Below are 19098 nucleotides of genomic sequence, written 5' to 3' on the forward strand. Positions count from 1 at the left end.
GCATTACTACTCGTTGACGGAGCATCCGAAAGCGATGGCAAATCTGGTTGATGAACATCAACTCGAACAACAAATTCTCGATGAGTATTCCCTGCTTCCTGATCACTCTGGCTACTCCGTTGACTGAGGACAGCAACATTGCTTATAGATGCAGCCGCGGCTACATTCTCGAGGGCCCTTATGCGCGCACGGTATGCGCGAATCCGCTCTGCTCCCGTTTTGGCTATTTTTTTTACTTTTTTTATTTTTTCTCCTTCGGTACCTCGTGAACGTTCGTAATTTTTTTTGGACATGCTGAAATCTGTGAAATAGAAAAATTCATGTAAAGCATACTTGTTTTTTGATAATATATTTTATCTGGTGAGAATTTTTTTTCGAAAATAGCATTTTTGAATGTTATAATAATTTCAATATAAAATGTAAATGCTCACTGACGCACATATGTATGTAAGAGTGTATGTTGGCGCGTGCACGCCGAGCGCGTATGCACACATAATTACATGCGTCAGTGTGCGTTCGCGCTCTCAATTTCACTTGAACATTTAAACAGCTTTGCGATATACATACAGTGGCACAGTAAAGTCTACATACCCCATTGAAAAACGAGGTTTGGAGATTTCTGTGAACATTGTAGCATTAGAATATATTCCAAACAAATCCAATCTTACAACAATAAATTTTAACAAAAAAATTTTAATCCAAAAATATTTATTAACAAAAACAAACAAAATTCATTTTCCAAACACAGAAAAGTCTGCATACGGCTTTCTAGTGGAGTACACAAAATGCATTCTGTACTCAAACAGTGCTGCCAATCACTTCAGGCGTCTTTACTAGATACCGTTAGTTAGAAAGAAGTTTAGTTCTTCGATATTAATATTGTAGCTGTGCTAATTTAACCAAAATGGGTAAAGAAATCCGTGTTAAAGTACGTGAGCTAATTGTGAAATATTATAAGGAAAAAAAATCTTTAAGAGAGATTGGAGAACTGGTCGGACATCCAAAATCAAGCATTCAAACAATTATTCGGAAATATAATCACACTAATAGTGTAGAAAACAAACCAAGAAGTGGTCGCCCATCTAAACTGACTCCTCGTGCTAAGCGAAAAATATTGTTAGACGTGCAAGAAAATCCAAGAATAACAGCAATAGAAATTGCAAAAACTCTGAAAAATCAGGATATTGCTTCAGTGCATCCAGAAACGGTGAGCCATTTATTGAGAAGCAATGGAATCCACAACCGTGTGCCTCGAAAGAAGCCATTCATCAGCAAAATAAATATGGAAAACGAGTCGAATTTGCTAAGAAATATATTGATGCATACGAAGATTTTTGGGCTAATGTTTTATTTAGTGACGAAAGCAAGTTCAACTTGTTTGGCTATGATGGCAAACAAAAAGTATGGCGTCGAAATAATGAAGCATTATTGCCCAAAAACTTGCTTCCTACGGTGAAGCACGGTGGTGGCTCCATAATGGTTTGGGGCTGCATGTCAGCAGCTGGGGTGGGTAATTTAACATTTATTGATATTAATATGGATCTCATGGTATATTTGGACATTCTCAAAGATAATTTGAAGCAAACCGCGAGTAAACTGGGTCTTACGGCGGGTTGGTACTTTCAACAAGATAACGACCCAAAACATACCGCTGGTGTTGTCAAAGAATGGCTACTATATAATGTGCCCCATCAACTTCATTCCCCACCCCAGTCGCCGGATTTGAACCCCATAGAGAATTTATGGGATGAATTGGATCGTCGCATTAGGAAAAGGACAATTAAAAAAAAACAGGACCTCAAAAATGCTTTACTTGAAGAGTGGAATTTAATTTCGAATAATTACACAAAAGTATTGGTAAATTCCATGCAAAATAGATTAAATGCTGTTCTAGAAAGTCGTGGCGCACCCACCAAGTATTAATTCTGTTGTCTTTTTATTTCCTTTTAAGTGAAACACATTCTTTTTACAAAGTATGCAGACTTTTCTGTGTTTGGAAAATGAATTTTGTTTGTTTTTGTTAATAAATATTTTTGGATTAAAATTTTTTTGTTAAAATTTATTGTTTGTTGTTAGATTGGATTTGTTTGGAATATATTCTAATGCTACAATGTTCACAGAAATCTCCAAACCTCGTTTTTCAATGGGGTATGTAGACTTTACTGTGCCACTGTATGTATATATCAATTGGTATATAATATATTACTTACATGTATTACAGCGATGTATAGATATATTTCTTGATTGCACAGAAGTAATGCCTCTCTCACGTACTGATGGAAGTTATGCGTTATAGTTATCTGTGATGAAACACGTGGCGTAAATCAACTATTTTTATTTTTTCAGCCCAATATAGGCTTAGAAATATTATTTATAATAATATTTTAATAATTTAAATATACTTACATTATAGCGGTTCAAGGATATTATCAAATAATCACAGAATACAGATGTAAATAACGTAACACAACAAAATAAAATGATATATATATCAAGTATACACACGTGCTGTTTCAACTGCTAATATAATATATAGCGTCTGGCGTTCTATAATACGCGCATGCGCGATAATGTAGCTATCCTATTCTATTGCTTCGTACTGAGTGTATATATCGCTCTCCCTTGCTCCACTGTCGTATGGTGTCAGAGCTGTACAGAGCTGTTATTTTCTTCTAGTGCCTAGTATTCAATGAATACGTGGCTCTCCCTCTCTTGCTCGTACGATGCTTCCTAAACTATTCCCCCTTCAAGCAAGTTAGACTCTGGACTAGGACCGCACAAAAGGGAGACGCGGATAGCCTAAACTGATGTACATATATGATGTATAGCTATCCTTCTCTTTCTCTCTATGTTATATATCTGCATACTCTGTCTTACAACGAAGCCTATGCCTTAGGTATAGAAAATGTATAGCTCTCTTTCTCCTTCTCTCTACGTTGTATCTTTTTTTCTCTCTCGCGTAACGAAATCTCTAAACGTTACATTTTTTCCAATTCACTCTCTATTCTCGCTCAAATATCAGACCGCCGCTAAAGAAGTTTCACTTCAAAAAATCAATTGAGCCAAGTTGCCTTCGCCAGAGAGCTCAAAATTAAAGATTTTGATTTCTGGAAAACGGTAATATTTTCTGGCGAGTTCAAATTCAACCTATTCGGCTTAGATGGAATGTCTTACATCTGGCGGAAACCTAATACAGAGCTCCACAAAAGCAAAATAAAACCGAATGTGAAACATGGTCGCGGCAGTGTAATGGTGTGGGCAGCCATACAGCCCCCTCCATGCTGGATCTCCGTATGGTTTGTAAATGGCGTGCAGCAGACTACGATTACCTGTGTCAACTGGGGGGCCAAGGAAATGAGAAAAAACCCAGAGTTGGATTAGGTCGGCAGCCGTTATTTTCTGAGTTGGAAGATTGCAACTGGGAATGGATTGCAGCCAGGAGAGCAATGGCTTTGGTTGTGCGCAGGGCTGATATTCACACATTTTCCCTTGAAACAGCAATTGAATTTGATATACCCACAGAAGAATTTAAAGCATCGTCAACGCTTGATTTATCGATAGTTATTTCGAAAATATGCGATCGCTATTGCAGAAAAAGTTAGCGTACATCATTACGTACGGGACTTCCCCTGTTAAATTTTGCGATCGCTCTTCCAACATTTTTAAATTAAATACGTGTATAGGTTACTACAACTATAACTGTGCTAATAAATAAACTTTTCATAAATTTGGTAAAATGGCTCCAACACGAAAGTCAACAAGCTCTGTCGAAAGAGACATCATGGTCAAATTATGGAATGAAGGAAAGTCTTTGCGCGAAATTGCCGAAATAGTGGGCAGAACTCATTCTACAGTGCAAGAAGTATCAAAAATTATAAATGTAGAGATGCCACTGCATCAAAGCCGAAATCAGGACGCCCAGAAAAGTTAACTGAGCGGGGAAAACGACATATTCTAAACGAAGTGCAAAAGGAGCCAAAAATATCGGCTTCCAAAATCGCAAAAAACGTGCAGGAAATATTTCATAAGACCATTTCTAGTGATACTGTGTGCAAGATTTTTAAGAAAACAGGTTATCGTAGTCGAATCGCACGCAAAAAACCGTTTGTATCATTGGTAAACAGACAGACTCGCATCCATTTCGCCCAGGAATATTTAAATAAGCCGATTGAGTTCTGGGAAAACGTAATTTTTTGCGGTCAAAAGCAAGTTTTGTATATTTGGAATCTAGGGACGCAAGCTGGTATGGCGAAAGCAAAGGACTGCCCTCGACAAACAAAATCTTGCAGCCACAGTAAACGTGTAGGCGTAATGGTGTGGGGTTGTATGGCCAGTAACGGTGTGGGCATACTTACATTTGAACATACTTAAATCAAATTTAAAGCAGAGCGCTACCAAATTAGGTTTGGGGAATACTTTTATATTTCAACAAGACACGAATCCCAAGCACACTGCTGAAATGGTGAAGCTCTGGCTACTGTATAATGTCCCAAAACAGCTGCGTACACCACCACAATCACCAGATCTCAATCGAATTAAGCATTTGTGGGACTTGTTAGAACGTAAGATTCGCCAACATAAGATAACATCAAAATCGAGGTTTAAGGACGTAATTACTGAAGAATGGAGCAAAATAACTTCGGAAGAAACGTCAAAGCTAGTAAAATCTATGCCAAAGCGTCTAGCAGAAGTTATCAAGCGCAAAGGCTACCCCACAAGCTATTAAATTAGTTATTTTCATTTTACTGTCAATGACTTAACTTTTATGAGCAGTGTACGTTAACTTTTACTGAATTAATTTTCGTATATATTTTATTTTTGTTATTGTTGTTGGAATTAATTTAAGTTTATAATTTTTATTTATCCTTTTACTTAAAGACTGCACTGCAATATGCAATCTAAACTATTTTTTTTTTTATAATAAAATGTCAATATGCATTATTATTTGAAACTTGTTTCCGTGTAAATATAGTGTACGGTGTACGTTAACTTTTTATGACAAGTGTATGTATGTATGTACAGTAAGCTCCAAATAAGCCGCATTCTATATTTCAGAGTAAGTTTCTAACCTTGCAGATATGTAAAAGGTGGCGCAAAATTAATCGGGTGGCGCAAAATTAACCATTCAACTTTTTACTAAAAAACAAAAATTATTTTGAATGACGGAAATCTTTATTTTGACCCTTACGTGATCCATTGCTTGTCTGTTTGTATGCTGCAGCTGTCTAGCTCACAAGTGTCAAATATGATTGCCGTAGGACGATATTTGCAAATATTATAAATCTTTCCATAATTGATTAATTTTGCGCCACCTGTTATATGCAATGTTTATGCGCACTTTTTATCAATTGAAGAACTATATACATATGTACGTCACGTAATATACTAATTAATTATTTCCTACTATCAGAGAACATATAATAATTCTTTCGACATTTTCTTCTAGTATCGAAGTGTGCGGGACAGTACTTTTTTTATACGCTACATACTTATTCCTGTCCCCTGCATCTTTCTGTACACTCATGCGCGCACCAGAGAACGTTAACGTTCTCTGCGCACACTAGACGAAGAGCAGCTGCGGTCGTCGAGCATTTAGAACACATATTTACATACATAAATGAGTGCAAACATACATATACATATACGGAGCCGCGACCATTCGATATGCCAAAAATTCACGATTCAACAAATATGGGCAAATACTTTTTCTGTAAGAAATATTCCAGTATTGGCTACTTTGATTTAATTTCTTCAATCCTAGAAGTAAATTTTTGTCATTGTTGAGAAAAATTGGCATATGGGCGGCTCGTTTCATGAATGAAAGTACTTTGCTCATAGAAATATGAGCTCAAGCTTATCAATGAATTAGTTTTTGCTGTGCTGTACAATATTTGAAAATGGTCAGCGTCATGGCAACTATTTAGAATCATGGCCGCTACGGTTGCGCGCCTATGAATGCATTTTGTTCTTGTAGTCGCTAGGCATAGAATTTTAGCTTTGGACGGTATACGCATTGAGCGGAATAAAATGAAAGGCCTGTGTGTGCGGTTGTATGTGTATGCATATGTGTATACTAATAAGCATAGTTTTGCTGGAAGTTCAGAATACAAATACATACATATGTACGTACATCGGTTAGGGCATCAAGTGTGCATACGCGCATACAAATACATATGTAAATATGCATATGCAAAAGAGAATTGTTTTAGCATTTGTTAGGCAGGAATTCGTTCGACCATTCGGGCATTTGCTCCCTAATTATTGCATGAAATATGATAAGGCGATGCTCGTGAGGTATGTCATGGTTGCTACACTATATTTATTAAAGAGGAAATTGAACTGAGTTGTCCCATATACACATAGTTACTAAAGTATACATACGATAAAATATTTCTTATTTTCTTAGATTAAAATTGTTTTTCTTATTTTTTGTATCCTACACTAATAAATTAAATTAGTCTTATTATTTTAACAACACCCTGTATATTTTTTTGTCAGCGTTGATAAAATATGTACTAAAAACACTAATAGTGCATCCCAGTAATGTTACATAAGTGTACATACGCGAGTAGTTTTTTTTATACGCCGCTAATAATACCGTTAGAAATTTTATGAAAATGCGTTTTGCTCATTAATAGAAGATCAGTGTTGCGACTGATATCAGTTTTTCCAGACTTAATTGTTATTTAAGATAAAAAAACGTAAAAAATGCCTAAAACTAAAGAAACCTCCGAGGATATTCGTAAAAAGGTTGTAAAACTAAGGCGCGAAGGAAAATCTTTACAAGGAATTGGTGAAATTTTAAATTTAACAAAACGTACTGTACCGACAATAATAAAAAATTTCGAAAATAATGGAAATTGTGCGAACAAACATCGATCAGGTCGCCCACGTAAGCTTACTGAAAGACTGGAGCGGACTATTATTCGAACAGTGAAGGATAATCAAAAAAAAGTGCGGTTGCAATTAACAATGAAATAAGGTTGAATCACGATATTGAGGTTTGTAGCCAAACGGTACGTCGTTGCATTAAGAGGAATGGGTTTTTAAGCAGAGTTGCCCGAAAAAAGCCCCTACTGAGAGCCGTAAATGTTGTTAAACGGTTGGAATATGCTGAAAAGTATAAAAATGTCCATGTTAGCGATGCAACATTTTGGGAACGAGTTATATTAACGGACGAACATATACATATACTAAAAAGTTTCTTTGAATTTTTCTTTTATTTATTTTAAATTTCAAAGTTTTATACTATCGGGAAAATGCATGCCTACATTATTCCCTGTAATAAAATGTTAAATGAAAAAGCAACAAATAAATGCATTTGAATGCCGTCGGCTTTTTGATTTCATACACAAGCCAACAGCTGAGCAGAGTCAATATACTTATACAGAATTCACTGTAATCAGCTCTGTTAAGAACTTCTCCGCTGTCGAGTTGGGCGAGGGGAAAAAGTCTGCGCGGTTTTACTTCGTTTTAGACAATTCACACTATTCGTAGCCGGTGAGACGTCTCTATACATTAACGTTCTCTGCACAAAATATGGAATATCGACTACCAGGGCTGGCGGAAGAGGGAAAATTCCGATATTGGGCTAACGAACCATACCCTTATTCGTTCTAATTAATCATATTTTTTAAAGAAATTTACAAGCAACAAGAAATCACACAAACGATATGCTTTTATTTTCCAAATAATAATAATTAAATCGTCTTACAACAAAAAAATCTACAAGATTCAACGATTTATCTACTTCATGGCAAACAAAGCTGATAGTTGAGGATTTTTCGAGATAAATTCATTCAACAATGTTTTATCATCCAAAGTGTTAGTGAGATCTGAATACAGGGTTTGATTAGCTACATCGTTCAACCGATTTTGGGTCATAGTTGCGCGAAGATAATTCTTCAATCTTCGGAGAACTGAAAAAGATCTGTCGTTCGTACAGGAAGAGCCAGGTATAGCCATTAGTAACTGTACAAGTTTTAAATATTCATTTTCGCGGAAAAAATCAGCAATATCCCTTAATTTTTAGAATAGCAATTATGCATAATCACGTCTACTTACGAATCTTATGATCCTATTTAACATTTTTCTCTTGATTGAAGTCTGCTTTGTTGGCACTTTCACTCGGTGATGCCGAATTTTTATTTGATTGCGAAAAATTGGGATTATTTTCCAGAATGGTAACAGAAATGACATGTCAAATGTGTCATAATTTACTTAAAGGTTTGACATTTACGAAATGGGACGCTATACGTTTGAACAAAATTGGGAAATATTGAAAACCTATTTCCAAAGTGGTGAGTCTTCTTCTTCTTTTCTGATTTGCACATCGGTGGCTACGTCAATAAGCCAAATTGTCGGATTTGGGGCTCAGAAAATCCACACGTTACTGTAGAGAAGCAAATGCATCCACAACGAGTCACTGTTTGGTGCGGTTTTTGGTCTGGCGGCATCATCGGGCCATTTTTTTTTTCGAAAATGAGCGAGGAGCCGCGGTTACAGTAAATGGCGAGCGTTACCGTGACATGCTCAACGAGTTGTTTCCAAAAATTGAAGAGGATGACATGGACGACATTTGGTTTCAACAGGACGGTGCAGCAATTTGTCACACTGCGAAAGTTACACTCGAACTTTTGGCTACCGGTTTTGAAAACCGAATAATCAGCCGAAATTCCGATATCAATTGGCCGCCTCGGAGCTGCGATTTAAGCCCGTTGGACTATTTTTTGAGGGGAGCCGTTAAGGACAAATGCTATGCGAACCATCCAGAGACGATTAATGCTTTAAAACACGAAATCGAGGTTGCCATTCATGAAATTGGAGCCCAAACAATCGAAAATGTGCTTAAAAATTGTGTTTATCGAAAGGCCAACTATAAAGCCAGACATTGGAACGATATTATTTCTCATTCATAAATGACAATGTTCAATCTTCAAAATAAAATAAAAAAAGTTTGAAAAAATATTGATTAGTTTTTTTTACAGCCGATTCAAAAAGCAAATTTTACATGGCCCACCCTATATTTGTCCATTTAATCGGATTTTCCGGTGCACGAGTAGCACTCAATTTCAAAGGATTTTACCGGCAATGCAATTCGTGGTGACCACGAATACGTATATGAAATGACAATAATAACGAACAGCTGATATACGCATACAGAGAAACAGAGAGGCGTGAGAATTTACGCTTGTTCAACAAAGGTGGCGCTTTTAGCTAGGTTAATTCACATGGACGGACATTTGAAATGTAAAATTTTGAGAAAATGTTATAGTTTGTTTTGGTTTTCATTAATTTTACTGTTATTTAGATGAAAATTGGCCTTTGTTTCAAGATTCCGTGTATTGGAATTCCGAGTATTGGGCACCCTATACCAACAACATATCTTTCGCCGGCCCTGTCGACTGCAAAATTTCATTGAATAAATAATAATATTTGTATTAACCTTTATAGAAATATGCACACACACGCACAAAATTATTCGCAGAGCAACTAATTTTTCAAACGATAAGCTGTATCTTAAGAAAAAATTTATGTAATTAAAAATGTTATGCTAAGAAATTTACACAAATTTATTATGAATTTAAAACCAACATAAACTTAACAAAACTTTACTCCTTGAATGAAAAATTAACAAAAATCACAGAATTCTTCATATTTAAGTTCTAAACCTCTTCTAAATTATTCACACAATTCAATTTCACAAATAAAATACTAAGTTCAATGATATATTAAAGTAAAGTGATTTATTCATAATACCAACAATAAATACGAGATTACCCACGTCTGCCGTCGACATGCATCTCCATACCATTACAACACCTCTACCATGATTGTGACTGTACTTACTGTATCGCTTTTATCGAATTCGCTATTGGGTTTTCTCCAGACTCGAATCCGTCCATCCGTTTGTAAAATGTCGCTGAAAATGGCGTTGCTTGGCTTATTTTTATATTCCTTTGTGAACTCTATCCCTTTATAGTCATTGACTTTTGCTTCCCTTCGAGCTATTCGTGACCTATACCCGGCACGTCTCATGACCCTGAGAACTGTTTTCGGATGGACTTTTTTATTAATTTCTTCAAAAAGTTTTGCTACTACTTGCGTTGTTGTAATTTGTGGATTCTCTTTTATTTGTCTTATTATATGGCCTTCATCACTGAGGCTCAATTTGCGAGGTCTTCCAGTAAGACATCGGCGCTGCACATTTATTTCCCCTTTAGAACGTTTTATTATGCTATAAATAGTAAAACGACTTCGATTCAACGCTTGGCCGATTTCTCCACATGATTTGCCCTCATTATACATATGCAAAATTATTTTTCTTTCAGCGTTAGTTGTGTTTGCTTCTTTCCGACCCATGATGTACTAATACAACGCCAAAGCAAGACTTGAAATGCCAAAATAAGTTGAGTTTCGAATGTTCTTATTCACAACGGGACTTATTCGAAAGCATACATAGGTTGCTTTGTTAGAAAAATTAAATCAGTTAAAATTTAAAACTCATACTTTGTATGAATAATTCTGTCCCCTGAAAATATGAGGAATCGTATGATTTTCGTTAATATTTCATTCTTGAAGTAAAGTTTTGTTAAGTTTATATTAGTTTTAAGTAAAAAATAAATTTTATGTATTTTTCTTAGAATAATATTTTTAATTACATTACATACAGCTTTTTTAAACCAAATTTAGTGCTGTTTGAATAATTTTGACAGTGTGTGTGTGTAAATATATATCAGATCCTCTAACTCCTAGTAACAGCAAGTACAAAATATACATATCTTTTGAATTTGTCACGTTGATTATCCTTTTTTTTTTAATTTAACAAGTTTCTTTAGAAAATTGGCCGAAAGTCGGATTTGACATGGGGACAAAAGCAACAAATTGCAGTTCTTTTGAAAGCCAAGAACCTGATTTATACAGACATAGCAAGAACCCCTGGAATATCCAAGGCGTCTATGGTAAATATTGCCAAAAAGTGGAAAAATACCAACAACGTTTTAGCGGTAACTATCGCCAAAATTGTCCCCGAAAACGCATCACCTCAACCAGGTAGGATCGCAAAATCGTCCAAACAGTTCCCTGGAGCAGAAATGTTTCAAGTCGGATGGTTTTAAGAGAGGTTCAGGAATCTGGAGTAAATATTTCGGAAAGAACGTTACGACGACGTTTATACGAAAATGGAATTATACGAATTTGCAGACGACCAGCAAAAAAGCCAAAACTGACACCGTGTATGCGAAATCGGCGGAAACTTTGGGCACAACTTCACAGAGACTTCGACGAGGAATAATGGAAAAAAGGTAAGCTTCATTTCATTATCATTAAGGGGACCTGGTGGTCTAGAAATTTCAAAAAATCTATTTTTTGGTTTTTCGATATTTCGAAAGTATAGTATCTTTGGAATATACTGTGAAATTTTCATGCGGAAGTTCCCAATATTATAGCTTCTACAGCCCATTAACTATGTAGAGAGCGGTCCGCGCGCTTATGTACATACCTCAAACTTTAAACTCATTGATCTCAAAACGACTTCGAGACGGCGGGGATGAAAACAAAAAAACTATTCAACCGAATCACTTGAAATTTAGATATATTGTTCACAACATGTATTGCTATGGTCGGAACTAGAATCATAATTTTATTTAAATAATTTCCTATTTTTTAAACTAAAAAACTATTGAAAAAACCCCGATTATACGAACTTTTTTTCAAAAGTGCGCCATTTTGTCAATTTTACATTTTTTCGATTTAACACAAATGTCTGTATGCAAAATTATGAATGGCAAAATTTTGTCGATATAACTAGACACAAACCCACGCAAACCGATGTATTGTGTAAATATGTAACCAAACGAAAGCAGCTATTGTGTCTATCTCACGACCATCAGACAGGGACTACGGTAACGTCCGTGAGTGTGGGCACTATTAGGCAAAGACAAATCAACAACGCACTTGCTTCGTGTTGCATTCTTTTGTGTATACGAACAAAGACATCGTTGCTCGTCTACTGCGCGTCGCGTTGCCCTTCCTCTTCTTTTCTCCCTACCGACCGCATCAATATGCCCGTTTCCATTTACCAAAAATTTAGTGATTGCGACCCTATATTATTATTTACTCAATGGTGTAACTCAAATATAGCTTTTTCTTTCTTTTTTTTCAAATCCCTAAATTTAATTTAAAACAAACAACTTTTCATAATTTCACAATTCGTTCACCATATTTGTTTTTTGTTTTGTTGCAATACCACACTCTACAATTTTTGTTGTGCATTTTCTTTTGAAATCAAGGATGATAGATTTACAAGGTTTGCTTGATAGCTATGCTGAGAAAAAAACACGAACTTGTGAAGGGAACTTCCGCTGCCACGTCACAGGGCCCTCGCCAGCTGACTTAGCTCCTGGGCGATGCCCGTCACGAGAGGCCAATTGAGAGAGAGAGAGAGAGAGAGAGAGAGAGAATACAAGATATCGATCAGTATTGCCATCTACCATGAAAATAATGGATTTATTTGTTGCCACACTAATATTTTGTCGAGCTAAAACAGCAAGTGGAATTACCTAACTAACGAAATCACATTGTTACAAAAACAAATATAATTATGGTATGTTTACATAGACTGAGTTATCGCCATTTTTGAGCAGAGCATGCAAATTAGCGCTCTTCAACCAACACTATTTTGTAGATTGTTTTTGCAATGTAGACGAATGACTACAATAATCAAAAATGAAAGCTGGCAAGGGGAAGAAGTAGAAAAAATTGATTTATAAAAAAATATTTAAAATTATTCATTTATTATCGTTACCTTTTTTGAAAAAAAACAACAACAATACTAATAATTATAATAATCACAATGTCACAAAGAAGTATCTCAATTTCTCAAATTATAGGATAGCTAATCTTACATTTGGTTTGACTGTGGTAATCTAATTACAGTAATATGTTAAAAGTAAACATAATTTGTCTTCTGTAACTCAGACACAAACCACTTATTCGATGATGCACCGGATCAAACGATCCCAAAAACGTTCGCTACCTACACGAACATACACTTGAATCTTTCTAACAAACAGCAACAACTTTTCATAATCGTATAATCACCTACGACGACCTATCATTCGTCCCCTCTCAATCCATTCCAACATTACATTTACTATAGCAATTCTCTTTACTAACAGGCTGTTAAATTTTTCTCTCTCTTTTGTTTTGTTTTTCCTTTCCCCATCATTCGTTTGTAAAGCCCTTAAAATGGTTAATACAGCAGCTACAATAGCATATCTAACTTGAAATTTAATTTTATCAACAAATTTATTTATCTTTTCACTTACCATTTCATCATACATTGCACAAAATGTTGATCGTTATAGCAACTACTTTTTACCCGTCTGCTTCAAACAGAAATTATTCCGCGACACACAGCATAAAACACAAACTAATGCATTGAATCGACAAAACAGACTGAAGCGCGAAAAAGAAATAACATGAACGAAAATGTGACCCGAGCCGCTGAGATATTTGTACAGCCCGAACATGGACTATGCATATATGTACATCCACACAAACACATGTGATTGTTGCGAATACATCGTATAAGGCACGAGATGCCAAATATCCAGCAACATTCTGAGCATGCAAGTATGCGCATACACACATATGCACACACATACACACGGAATTGCTCTTTTCAGAGTAACTGATAAACTTAACAGCACTCTGCAGCTCAAGTAATATGTAGTTATATGTACGTTGGCAACATTTGGGTAGTCTGGTTCTCAAAATTTTAAATACAGCGCTGCTAAAATTTACTTACATACATACCCGAATGAGTGGTTTGTATGCACCATATATCTATGTACTGCCCTTTTTAGGAATTCGGGATAACTGTACATTTGCAAATGAGTGAATAGAGACGACTTTTATTTTGTTAAAAGTAGTTGTGGAAATTATAGCATGAGTTTAATTCAAATGTATTCGAATGACACATTTTTTTGTAGGAGAATAGTTAATTTTTCTTTAGAACGTTTTTGATTATGGATATGAGGGCTTAAAGATTACATAAAGTTCGGCACAGGAACCAGATTATTCTAGATTATTTTTTGAATAATTGTTTCTATTTGCTCCACGCTTCCAATAACCTAGCCTAACTTTTCATTGTAGGTTATAAAATGTTACTCTCTTCCCCCACTTTCCTCTCACTCCTCTCTTATATTTCTCTAGATTAAAGTCAAAATTTCAAGGTTCGGTTTGGCCGTCCGAAGCAAAATTGTGCCATATCATAGGCTTTTCCGCAGCAGATTTATACCTGCTCTTTTCACACACATAAACATATTCACATACCCGTCGAATCAAAGTTCCCACACTCGCCAACGTGTCTCTTTGATGTGAGATACACAAAATTGAGCAAAACTTATACCCGTATGGCAACGTAAAAAAACCTGCTTTGTGTGTAAAATTGTGCTTGCTTGTATCGAAACAATGTTGCCATTCATATGTTTGCATGCATACTTTTACACACATACATGCATACTTTCACACAATTACAGTTTTTCATTGTAGGATAACATTATTTTAAACATGGCTTTTTAATTATTTTAATACAAATATTAATTTTAAGAAGTTTATTTTGTTATTGATTTTAAAATGTACTGTTAGGCAACAACACTGCAAGGATGATAGATTACTAGGTTTGTCCAATAGCTATGGTGCAAAACAAAATTGTAAAGGGAACTTCGGTTACCACGTAAAGAGGGTGATTCGCCGGCCGAATAATGTACGATCATTTCACATTTATACATATACATATTTACAAATCGGTCGTTGTTCAGCCGACAACGAAGTGACATTGTGTTATTTTTTTCGTATCGTAATCCCTTTCCGTTGCCCGTAGGATACACAAAATTGAGCAAAACTTATCGCGTAGAAAACAATTGCGTTCTTTTAGTTACATATTTATACAATACATCGGTTTGTGTGTGTATGTGTTTAGTTGCATCTATACAATGTTGCCATTGATTTATTTGCTTACGCACTTTTTTACACATCCGCATTGTCAGTTAATATTTTTCATTGTTTAATAAACCAAAGCCAAAACCCAACAAATGCAAATAGTTCATTTATCTATAATTAACATTATTCAACACTGTTTTTAAGTTATTTTAACAAAAATTAAAATTTTTCTATAATAAATTTATTTTGTAAACGATTTCGAAATATACTGTTTGGCAACACTGTGTGTTGAGAGAGCTGAATCAGCTGACACGATTCTACGGAAACATGCCAAAATCCCACGTCAACCATCTACGATACTACGGAACGGAACGGTGGTGAGAATTCATTTACATGGGGCTCTCTTTAGTTTCATAGTGTCAGCTGATACGGGCGTACGTTTACATTGGTGAGTCTAAGCACCATAACTCCTGCTACGTCAGCTCAGTGCTCATTTACACAGGGAAACATTTTGTTCGTGGGAGAAGGATGGACAGGGAAGAGAGAGGGGATTTTGTCGCCCATACTAGCAACTCGCTTTGTGCTTCTTATTCGTATTGTCAAACTCAAAGTTGGCTGCAAAACAATTCGTTTTCTTCCTTTGTGGGAGAATACGCTGAGAGCCGGCTAACGGTCCGATATTGGACACACCCAAGGCGAATTGAGTACCACAGGTGGCGCCTTCCTAAAGCAGTTACTTCATTTTTCGCAATTTTGACAATTCCAGTGCCCTTCCCAATACAAAACTAACGAAAAAACAAATAAACAAAAGTAGGAGATATTACATGTTTCTGCAAATTGAGATTTGTGAGATTTAAATCAAACAAATTAATGAAAACGTGCGTTAAATTGCGAAAGTATAAATGTATATAAAGCTTCCAAATGTGTTTTGTTTTTTGCGTTTTTATGCGGAAGGCGCCGTGGCAAGAGAGTATGAGCGTGTGATTTCTTGTGTTTGGTTGCTTCTATTGCTTTCCCCTACTCGTCCTCTTCACAAAGTAATTCCCCATCCTTTTGTTTGTTTATTCATGAGTTTATAAAACACGGCGAATTCGGAAGGTGCAAACACGAGTCCTATCATCCTTGCGTTTACGTCGGTAAGCGGCAGGATTCGAAACTCATTTACTCGTGAGAGCGCTTTCAAAATTTGAATTTTTCTATAACCTTAGTCAGTGATGCCACACCGGAAGAGACATTAATTGGGTATTTTTTAAACAAAATTGGGAATTATTTTTACGTGAACATACTTTTCTGATGTGCTTTTCACATATTGAGCTAATTTTGAAGCATTAACCTTTGAATGTTTGCCCGCTTTTTTGCTAATCAAACTGATGTCTGTGCGAGATAGTTTATCCTGGCGGCCATTGCGCGGCTCATCTTGGTAGAACCAATATTTTTAATGTTTTTTACAATGCCCAGTACTGTTGGTGGACAGAAATTTAAGTTTTGAAATTTCACCACATAACCAAGAACCATTACATTTTTGAACGTTAAATTTTGAACGGAATTTCGTTTTGCAGAAAGCCTTCGGCGAGTGTGTTTTATAAACAACACGGGTCTACGACTGGTATAAGGCTTTTGCAGACGGCCGAGAAATCGTACAAGATTTTCCCTGATCGTTCCAAGAGAATTGAATTCCTTTCAAAAAATTCATCGGATGAAGGTGGCTGAAGCCATGCTTTAGCAAGTGACTGCGGACCCAACATTTATCCAGCGCATCAGAACAGGTAATGACACATGGGTATATGAGTTTGACATGCAAACTAGTCAACATGAGTCGAAACCCAAAAAACCACGTAAAAGTCGGTCAAAAGTGAAAATCATGCTACTCATTTTCATTGATTATCATAGTGTTGTGCACTCGGAATTCGTTCCAAATGGTTGTACGGTAAACAAGGAATATTATTTGGAAGTTATGCGACGTTTTGCGTACGAAACGGCCCAATTTGTGAAAAGAAAACTCATGGATTGTGAACACTTTTTTGACCAAAAACTTGACAAATATCATCGAACAAATACCGTATTCACCGGATTTAGCCCCCGGTGACTTTTCCTTTTCACAGAACTTCAATTGCCACTTCGCGGACGCCGCTTTGAGTCGATAGAGCCCATTAAGGTGAATTCGCTGAAGGAGCTGAAGAAGATCTCTTCAAACGCGTTTAAAAGGTTGATGACTGGACTAATCGTTGGCATATGTGTATTGCTTCGAATGGAGCATATTTTGAAGGCGGCAAAATAAACAATTATTTTGCGTTTTATTGAACAATTCCCGGTACTTTTTTGACAGAATGTAAGTAAAGCAGAAAACATAACTCTAAAAAGCGGATGTTTCCAGTTTATTGCGATTAGATGGAAGTTTCAACTAAAAATGTATCAATGCATTTTTCAATAAACTTTTTGGACTTTCAAACCAACGATAATAGACAGTATGCAGACTTTTGCTTATCACTGTATTTTGTATACAATCATTTTTAGAAACAAAAAACCAATCACAATGCCTTGGAAGTTGGGCTGCGATCGATATTTAAAGTACATGAGAGGGGGCATGCTAGTTTTCAACTGCATCCACAGCTCTCGTAAGGACACAGCTGCTTCAAAGTTTATTTACACAGGTTCAACCAAAAGGATCATGTCGAAAAAATTTAGAAGGTGTGGCCAACATCAGACCGTTAATCGGCTCTCAGCGCTTTTGAAGGAATCAACTCATTGGCTGACGTAACCGAGGTCACGACAGCGGTTTGTTTACAAAAAAAGTGAGATTATATTGGGATTTACGAAAAAAAAATCAACGCAGCCATGGCTCATTTTACTTCGCTTGCCGTCTGAACAACGACTGTTTGGACGAGTGTACCATAAGAATACGTGTGAAATGACCAGGTGGAATTCGACTGCCGAATCGCCGACGACATGGCACCCGAAGTTACTCTCACAATTTCGTCTCGGAACAGAATCTATCAGTTTTGCTCTGCAATAGGAATTGCGCCAATGCGAATCTATACAAGGTGGTGCTGTTGCTCCATCTGCTGAGTGGTGGATTATCAAAGTGTGAGTATTTTTATCTTCATCCCTTTTCTTTCTTCGACTGAAGTTCGGCAATAGCCCACAAACATGTTGTATTTGTAGAATCGATATAACCTTGATAAATTCCCTTTAAGTCACATTGTGTGGACGACACGGAGAATACAAAAATAGAATTCGCAAAGTTGCGCCGGCAAAAGTTGCGCTGTAAGAACACGGCCATGCGACGCTCACATTGAATTGTGCGCTTGGCACATTTTTCCACCCTTTCGCATTGACGGAGAGCCATGCAATTAGAGACGAACGCACAATTTATATGCAATAAAAATATGTAGAATAGCAACAACAATGGAATACAAGATTACAAACAAAAGGATAAGCGAAAGCAATGCCAAGCACCAGAAATTATAAACATACACATACATACACACTGTCTTGCGCGGCGTCATCTATACTTCTATACTAATATTATAAAGAGGAAAACTTTGTTTGTTTGTTTGTAACGAATAGGCTCAAAAACTACTGGACCGATTTTAAAAATTCTTTCACCATTCGAAAACTACATTATCCAAGAGTAACATGGATTACATTTTATTTTGGAAAAAAATAGGGTTCCGTAAGATATTTGGATTTTTCGGACACAAACTGAAAAAAATCCTATATATAAAATAAAGTAAACTTTTTGTGTGTGTTCGCTAACCGGCCGTGTCTGCACCGAATTAAACCAAACTTACACACAATGTTAAGAAGCTATTGAAGATGGTTTCGGTATAGTTTGGATACCTATTGGTGGATAGGGTCTCGAGATATAGGTCAAAACATGGACCCGGATAACCTTCGGATGTGTATGTACAATATGGGTATCAAATGGAAGCTGTTGGTGAATGCTTTAGTTCAGAGTATTTTTCATGCCGCTCCGTGACTAGGGTCTCGAGATAGAGCCCAAAACGTGGACCCTAGAATGTGTTTGTACAATATGGATATCAAATTGAAGCTGTTGGTGAATGCTTTAGTACAGAGTGCCGCTCCGTGACTGGGGTCTCGAGATATAGGTCAAAACGTGGACCCGGGTAACCTTTGGTTGTGTATGTACAA

The 19098-nt window shown here is 36.3% G+C and overlaps 1 protein-coding gene across 11 annotated transcripts in view; it reads right to left on the reverse strand.

The window, feature by feature from the left end:
* Positions 1-19098, reverse strand: part of LOC129239692 (uncharacterized) — a 100516-nt gene that overhangs the window by 15529 nt on the left and 65889 nt on the right. For 4 of the 11 annotated variants that reach the window (XM_054875408.1, XM_054875407.1, XM_054875406.1 and 1 more), the window contains one exon: positions 9850-10531. The exons of 4 other annotated variants lie outside the window; for them this stretch is intronic. In XM_054875408.1, coding sequence (XP_054731383.1) covers positions 9850-10362 — 513 coding nt within the window. In that variant the 5' untranslated portion in view covers positions 10363-10531. Of the gene's footprint in view, positions 1-2210; positions 2301-9849; positions 10532-19098 lie in introns of all 11 variants that reach the window. 3 more of the 11 variants (XM_054875411.1, XM_054875412.1, XM_054875410.1) reach the window with 2 other exon arrangements.

The sequence above is a fragment of the Anastrepha obliqua genome, chromosome 2, assembly GCF_027943255.1.
Source record: "Anastrepha obliqua isolate idAnaObli1 chromosome 2, idAnaObli1_1.0, whole genome shotgun sequence".
Taxonomy (NCBI): Eukaryota; Metazoa; Arthropoda; class Insecta; order Diptera; family Tephritidae; genus Anastrepha; species Anastrepha obliqua.